The sequence below is a fragment of the Myotis brandtii genome, unplaced genomic scaffold (assembly GCF_000412655.1).
Source record: "Myotis brandtii unplaced genomic scaffold, ASM41265v1 scaffold915, whole genome shotgun sequence".
In the NCBI taxonomy this organism is placed as follows: domain Eukaryota; kingdom Metazoa; phylum Chordata; class Mammalia; order Chiroptera; family Vespertilionidae; genus Myotis; species Myotis brandtii.
Genome location: NW_005371769.1, coordinates 1,751,406 through 1,758,833, shown reverse-complemented (window position 1 = coordinate 1,758,833; position 7,428 = coordinate 1,751,406). Strand labels below are relative to the sequence as shown.

General features: G+C 56.2%; 1 protein-coding gene across 1 annotated transcript in view; it reads left to right on the top strand.

Moving 5' to 3' along the window:
• CDH4 (cadherin 4, type 1, R-cadherin (retinal)) overlaps positions 1–7,428 on the top strand; it is a 151,752-nt gene that overhangs the window by 93,921 nt on the left and 50,403 nt on the right. The window contains exon 5 of the mRNA XM_014532776.1: positions 6,183–6,338. Coding sequence (XP_014388262.1) covers positions 6,183–6,338 — 156 coding nt within the window. The remainder of the gene's footprint in view (positions 1–6,182; positions 6,339–7,428) is intronic.

The following is a 7,428-nucleotide window of genomic DNA, read 5'->3' as shown; positions in this document are numbered from 1 at the left end:
GCTCCCGCTGGGAGCCCTGTCACCACCACACACCCTCAGGGTCCCTCTGCCCCACAGTGACCTGGCACCAGCTGGCTGGCTGCCGCTCCTCCACCAGGCAGTGTGTCCCTGTTTCGTCTGCTCACCCAAAATTTATTGAGCACCTACTGTGTGCAGGCTGCCAGGCGTGGCTGTGCCGCCCTTAGGGACCGAGACAGCTGTGTTGTGTTTCTAGGGACCAGAAACTGGTGCAGGGAGTCCTTAGTGCTCAGCATTGAGGGCAGGTATGTGGTGGGCGAACACATAAGCCTGAGAAAGGCCTGCTTCTCAGCAAGAAAATCAAGCTGCCCCCATGGAGGCCTGGCAGCAGGGCTGGCCGAGGCTGCAGCGACTGCAGGTGCCTTTCAATGAAACAAGACTCTCACCTCTGCGCTCCGTGGAGTCGGAGTTTAAAAGGAAATTCCCTCTCTTGGCCACTGCAGTCACGGCCAAGCGCGAACCCGCCGCCTGCGTCCTGGCTGGTCCAGGGAGGGGGCGGGCGGGTGTTTTACTCCCTGAGACATGGGAGCTGTGGAGGGAGCTCAAATGCCCAACAGGTAACGAAAATAGAATTCACAATTCGTTTTCTTGGGAAATCGCTGAGTTTAATAGCGCATGAGGAGAAAGAGCTAAAACACTTCACTACAGAATCTCGTCCTGTGTGGGAGAGAGGACCCGCGGACTTGGAAAGCATCTCTTACTGCTCCCACACGGTCAAGGGCACCTTCCAAATGGTGGGCAAACCCACTCAGATGCAGAGCCGTCATCACCTTCCGGGAGGGCTGGTGATGCATGTATGCACACGTGTGTGTATGTGTATACAGTTTGTGTATGTCTGCATATGTGAGTATGTGTGTCTGTGTGTGCCTATGTGTGTTCAGTTTGTGTATGTGTGTCTGTGTGAGTGTGTGCCTATGTGTGTGCAGTTTGTGTGTGTGTGCCTGTGTGAGTGTGCGTCTATGTGTGTGCAGTTAGTGTATGTGTGTGCACACCTATGTATGTGTGCCTGTGTGTGCCTGTGAGTAGTTTGTGTATGTGTGCGCACACCTATGTGTGTGCCTGTGTGTGTGCCTATGTGTGTGTGCTTATGTGTATGTGTGCGCCTATGTGTGTGTGCCTGTGTGTGCCTATGTGTGTGTGCCTGTGTGTGCGCCTGTGTGTGCTTATGTGTATGTGTGCGCCTATGTGTGTGTGCCTGTGTGCGCCTATGTGTGTGTGCTTATGTGTGTGCCTGTGTGTGCCTATGTGTGTGTGCCTGTGTGTGTGCTTATGTGTATGTGTGCGCCTATGTGTGTGCCTGGGTGTGCCTATGTGTGCAGTTTGTGTGTGTGTGCACACCTGTGTGTGTGCCTGTGTGCATGCAGTTTGTGTACATGTGTGCACAGCTATGTGTGTGTGTGTGTCCGGAAATCGTGTTCAGCAGTGGACAAGACCAAAGACTCCTTTGGAGCCTGACTCTCTCTATGACCGCCCTGCCCCTAAGTTCTTCCACCAGGTCTCTCACTGACCTGTTTTTGCCCCAACGATCCTTACCCCACTTTACAATCACTAGAGGGCATCACTTGTAGATGCCTCTCCTGTGGGCCCGTGGCCGCAGGAGGGAGGGCCGTGTCTCGGTTCGGGGCTGGGCACACAGAGCGTGGGGTGGGCAGTGGTGCTGGAAGCCGGGGTGCTGGCAGGGCACCACCTGCAGCCAAGGGCCTCCAGTGGCTGCGTCCCGATGGCTCTGTCCCTGTGGTGTCCGCTCCTTCAGTGCTACCGGGACGTGTCTCTGAGGCGCTTGCAATTCAAGCACAGGCTGGCTGTTCTCCACTTTTCAGTTCATTTGGAATTAGGCAAATACTCCTCCTTGGCGGGATCCACCAGAATCCCTCCGTGGAGGACGCAGCCGGCCCCCACAGTCGCCGGCACCATGAGCTATTTTAATGTAGACATCCCTTCAGAGTAACCCGACCTTCACCGTCTGCTGTGCCCTTCGATAACCAACGCGAAAGGGCGGCGCTCTCGGGCGCAGTACCACGGTGAGCCGCTGGCCGTGCCCCTCGCTCACAGCGGGAGTGCTGCGTGAGGCCTCCCCTTTTCCAGACACAAGACACAAGTCGGCACTGCTCCCTGGCCTGGAGTTCACTCGCAGCATTTCTTCTCCGCACGGTACCGAGGGGGGCTTGGGGCAAAGAGCCCCGGAAGCACAGCACCCGGGTTTCAGAAGGCGCCACTGAACGGTGCCCAGAGAATTAGGCAAATGAGCCGATGGTCAAAATATAATGAGATTTCTCTGCAAAAATAAAATCTCTAAAATACGTGGTGGGCTCTTTTCCGCAGTTTTATAATTAAATGTCCCTGTGAAAGACAGGCTGTCTGGCCCAGAAATTGTACAGGAAGCTGCACTGGCCCTGGCTCACACGCCCTCCTCCATCCAATGCAGGTTAGCCAATGTTGTTGGAGGGCCTACTGTGTGCTCCAAGTGCCCTGCTCTTAATCTATAGTCAAAGGGAGCCCCTGGACTCACCAATATTCTAGAACAAGCATGTCAAACTCACAGCCCCGTGGGCCACATGTGGCCCACAACGAATATTTTTACAGCCCAGCCAATATAGCGGTATGTAAGAAACATTTTAATAAAAATTTCTTAACTTAATTTTTACAATATCCTGTTATACATAATCCTATATAATAAAAGCCTAATGTGCAAATCGACTGAACGGTGAAACAACCAGTTGCTATGGTGCACACTGACCTCCAGGGGGCAGCTCCTGCATTGAGCTGCCCCCTGGTGGTCAATATGCTCCCACAGTGGGAGCAACGCTCAGCCAGAAGCTGAGCTCACGGCTGTCGAGTGCAGAGGCGGTCGAGGGAGCCTCTCCCACCTCCGCTGCAGGTGGGCGGTAAGGAGCAAGGGGTCCCGGACTGTGAAAGCCCTGGACTGCAAGAGGGATGTCTGACTGCCAGCTTAAGCTCCATCCCCCAGCCGGCAGGGGGCATCCCCCAAGGGGTCCCGGACTGTGAGAGGGAACAGGCCACGCTGAGGAACCCCCTCCCCCCCAAGTGCACAAATCTCGTGCACCAGGCCTCTAGTTATTAATAACGAACTACAATGTTTGCTAATGACTGATACTATAATCGTGTTACATTCACTTCCCTTACACGCCTTATGCACAGGCGCACCATTTCTCTCCACTAATACTAGCAGCGAATATTTTAGCAGCCAATCGCCACATCATTAGTCTTGTACTGACTTGTTTAGTGTGCGCAACAGGAAATATTTCGCTTTCAGAGAACAAGAAAAATAGGTTTATTTGTTTGACGCTTATTAATCTGTGCAGTTATTCAGTGTCTGGTAAGTCAATGTTCAAGAAAAAAATATTACTTTGTATTAAAGTGTTCTATTATTTTATGTTAACGATGACTCGTTTATTTCAGCCCTTTGTAGTCAGCATGTCTCTATCGAAATAAACCTAAGTTTCTTTGAAAATTGAAGCTTTTGTTTTTTTGTGGCCCACATAAACCTTCTTATTTGGCCCGTGTTAGCCTTTGAGTTTGACATGCTTGTTCTAGAACCTTCCGCACTCCTGGAAGCAGAAGTGGTCCCTCACACACAGCAAGCCTTGGCTGAGCGTTCCCTTCTCTCCTCAACACAGTGTGGTCTCATTTAAGCTGCTCTCCAAGCACCAAGGAACAACACCAGCCCAGGCGGCAAGCAGGGCTTTACTTTCTCTGACCTAGACTTGCGGCTTTTGCCCCGTTTCCCTGGTGACCAAGTCTTGGTGCAAACTCTCCGTGGGTGGAGAAGATGAGTCTTGGCCACGGAGAGCAACCTTGCTGTTCAACAACCCCTGGGAATGGAGCCAGGCCCCCAGAAAGAAGTCTCCCTGAGTCCCCACTCGGCTGCCTGGCCAGGGCTGGTCTGAGCAGGTCAGCTGTTGTGTCTGAAGGACGCCACCTGGTGGGCAGCAGGGAGGCATGTGGTGAAGAGCGGGCGGAGCTGGTCCTGGGATGCCTGGCACTATCAGTGAGACCACCGGCCGAAGGCGGGAGGCCGGGGCAGGAGGACCTGTCACCTCCAGCAGGAGGACCCGGGGTAGCTGTGCTGACAGAGCAAAGCCAAGTTCAGGGGTCTCTGGGCCCGAGGGGACAGTGTGGGGGTGGCATCTGTCCCCAGACCAAGGCCTGAAACCAGGATTGATGTGTGCTGCTCGGACAGAGCCAGGGAGAGCCCTGCCTGACCAAGGAGAGTGAGGCGGTCAGAGGACCCAGAGCAAAGACACCACTCGCGGACGATATGTGTGTGTGTGTGCACATGCACATGAGATGTGTATGTGAGTGTGCGCACACATGAGTGTGTGTGCCTGTGTGTGAGTGTGTGCACGAAAGTGTATGCGTGTGCATGCATGCGTGAGCATGAGTGTGTGTGTACACGAGAGTGTGTGTGTGCATGAGTGTATGTGCTTTTAAGCATGTGTGTGGGCATATAAGTCTGTGAGTTTGTGTGCACATGAGCGGGTGTGAGTGTGTGTTCGCATGAGTGTGTGGGAGTGTGTGTGCATATGAGCGTGTGTGTGCTTCCTCTGCGGAGGCCACCACCCCGAAACCCTAGGCTTGCACAAACCTACACATGCCTGTGTAATGGAAGTCTTACCTCCTCCGACTGCGGCAGGAGTCCTTGCCCCCACCTTCTGCCCTCAGTGGGGAGGCCCGGTTATCTGTCTTTTATTGCTTTTTAAGAACTGCCTTGTTTAATATGTTTTTACTGATTTTTAGAGAGAGGAGGGGAGGGGGGAGAAGGAGGGGGAGAGAAACATCGATGCGACGGAGAACATTGCTGGGCTGCCTCCTGCGCATCCCCTAGTGGGGATGGAGGGCCCACGGGGGTAGGTGCTCTGCTCGGGAATGGAGTGGTGGCCTCTGGGGATGCTCCCCTGACCCTGCGCTTCTTGGGGGAACATCACCAGGAAATCGTGGTCTCTTCAGGTTTGCTATGTCTTCAAGTCAAGTTCAAACTTTTATATTTTCTCAAAAAAGAAGTCAGTGTTATTAAGGTTTCCAACCGAGTCACCAATGAAGTAAATAACAAAACGTTAAGAAAACTCACATTTTTATCTTAAATTTGCTGAAGGTGCGTCTGTTTTCTTGAGGATTTTCCCCTGAGGCAGCTCTTGAGACGGTTTATCAGCTCTTCTATGTTCCGTCCCCAGAGGCGGGTTCCTGCACCTGCCTTTGCCTCCCCCGGTGTTCTCTGCTTTGTCCTGCTGTGTCGCGTCCCTCCCTGCGGCTGTTTCAAGGATCAAACATTCAAAGTGAAGGCTTTGCAGTGGCTCCACCTCGGCCCAGTTCCCTGGGCTTGGCCATGTGATAGTCTCACCGTTGTTACTGTTTTTAAATAGCCTCTGAATGCAGCTTCGATTCCCACCTGGCCCATCGTTACTTCAGAATGATTTTAAAATTCCTGAAATTCTGTAAGTGGCAGCATGCAATTGTAATTGCGTTATTCCAATACGAGGCCCGCCCGATTCTGCATAGTGGAATTCTTTCAAGTTTTCACTGTGGTCCATTTCATTCCGAAGTGTGATCCCGGCCCCTGGGCTCCGACGCAAAGCTGCACCTTCTGACGGCACGTTCCCCGTGGGTGCCCGTGTCTAAGGCGGTTCCGTGCCAGCCCTGCTCTGAGGTCGTCGCTGCGGTTCCCCTCGGAGCGACCAACTGTCCCAGGGGCAGGAGGCCGGGATTATTCTCCCTCTGTGCACATCCAACTTGCCCATGGCCTTCCCGCATGGATGACAACTCAGCCACATAAACATATTGGGTCCCCGCCTTTCTTCCCTCAAAGTCCCGTACACTCTGCCGTGTGCTGGCTGTGGTCTCCCCGAGGCCTGATGGCGGTCAGGAGCGTCTGTGCCAGGGCCTTGGCCGTCGTCCCTCAGCGGAGGCTGTGTCCCTGCCGTGTCCCCGACTCCCCCAGAGCCCTGCCCTTGGAGTATGATGTGCTGTCCTTCCCTGGTGTCTGGGGTGCTCAGCAAGTCCCCAGCACTGGCTGCCCCAGGTGCTGGGCGCGTGGATGGAGCGCGAGCTGAGGCCTGGGTGTGCGGGAAGGCAGGCGGGTGTGTGATGGGGGAGCGTGGTCCCCGCTCCGCTGCCGCTGACCGTCCTCTCCCTCCTTCCTCCTCCAGATCCGGTCCGACAAAGACAACGACATCCCCATCCGGTACAGCATCACGGGCGTGGGCGCCGACCAGCCGCCCATGGAGGTCTTCAGCATCGACTCCATGTCTGGCCGCATGTACGTCACTCGGCCCATGGACCGGGAGGAGCGGGCCTCCTACCACGTGAGTATCCACCTCAGGTCCGTGCTGTGCAGGGTCTCACCGCTGAGCCGCTCAGCGCCCACGGGGCAGGCACCGCGCCCAGGTCTCCACTCGGGGTCGGGGGAGCCGGAGAACTTCCACTTGTACCTCCTTCCCAGGTGGTCAAGGAGGTCACGGTCCGCATCCACATGGCCGCCCAGGTGCTGGTGGGTCTGGAGGGTGTGGTCACGGGGCTGCACACTTGGGCCCTGGGCTCCAGCCCCCAAGTGCCCCGCAGCCTCCTCCCCCCCCAACCGCCCCCCCCCCCATCTTCCTGCTGCTGCCTCTGAGCCGGGCTGGGGCAGCGAGAAAATGCAGGCACAGGCCTTCCTTAAAGGGCTGCCTCCTTTCCTCTGGGGCCTCACTGAACCTGACAGGGTGGCTACGAGGCAGGCAGCTGGGCACGGTGGGAGCAGTGACCTCTCGCTCTCGTGCTCTGGTGGTGCCCGCCTGCCACTCACCTGGCGAGACCTGTGCCCTCCACCCCTCTGACCTCCGTCTCTGTCCCTCCCAGAGGCACGGCCCCTCGAGGGCGCCTCGTTTGGGGTCTACAGGGACGCTCAGCCAGTACTTGGGCCCCGTGCACATCTGAGTGAGTGAGAAGAGGAAGGGGAGGGGCGCAAAAGCTTGTCCCTCCTCCAAAGCAACAGCGACTCCAGGTCTCTGCCAGCCGGGCCCCAGCATCCCCTTCATCATGGCCAGGTGCCCCCGCCCCGAGGTCTCGGCCCTGATCAGCCGGCGCCTCCAGGCCTGACTGCACTTCTCTCCTTTCTGCCTGAACCCATGGCTCCTGGTTAACCTTAGCCCACTCCCGGCTGGGTCTCCCCAGGCCTGACCTCCCAGTAGCAGGACTCACAGTCCAGCCTCAGGTTGGCCCAAGGGCTTTTCTTCAGCCGTTGTAGGTGGACGTGCACTTGCTGTTGGTGCAGGGCTGAGCAGAGCAGGGGTCCCAGGTGGCCTCAGCACTGGGCCTCTGTCAGCCCCAGCTCCTGGCCATCACCCGATCCATCCTCCTGCGGACCCCCCCTCCCATGACCTCCCTGCCCACCCTCCCTGCCTCCCACCTCCCCGG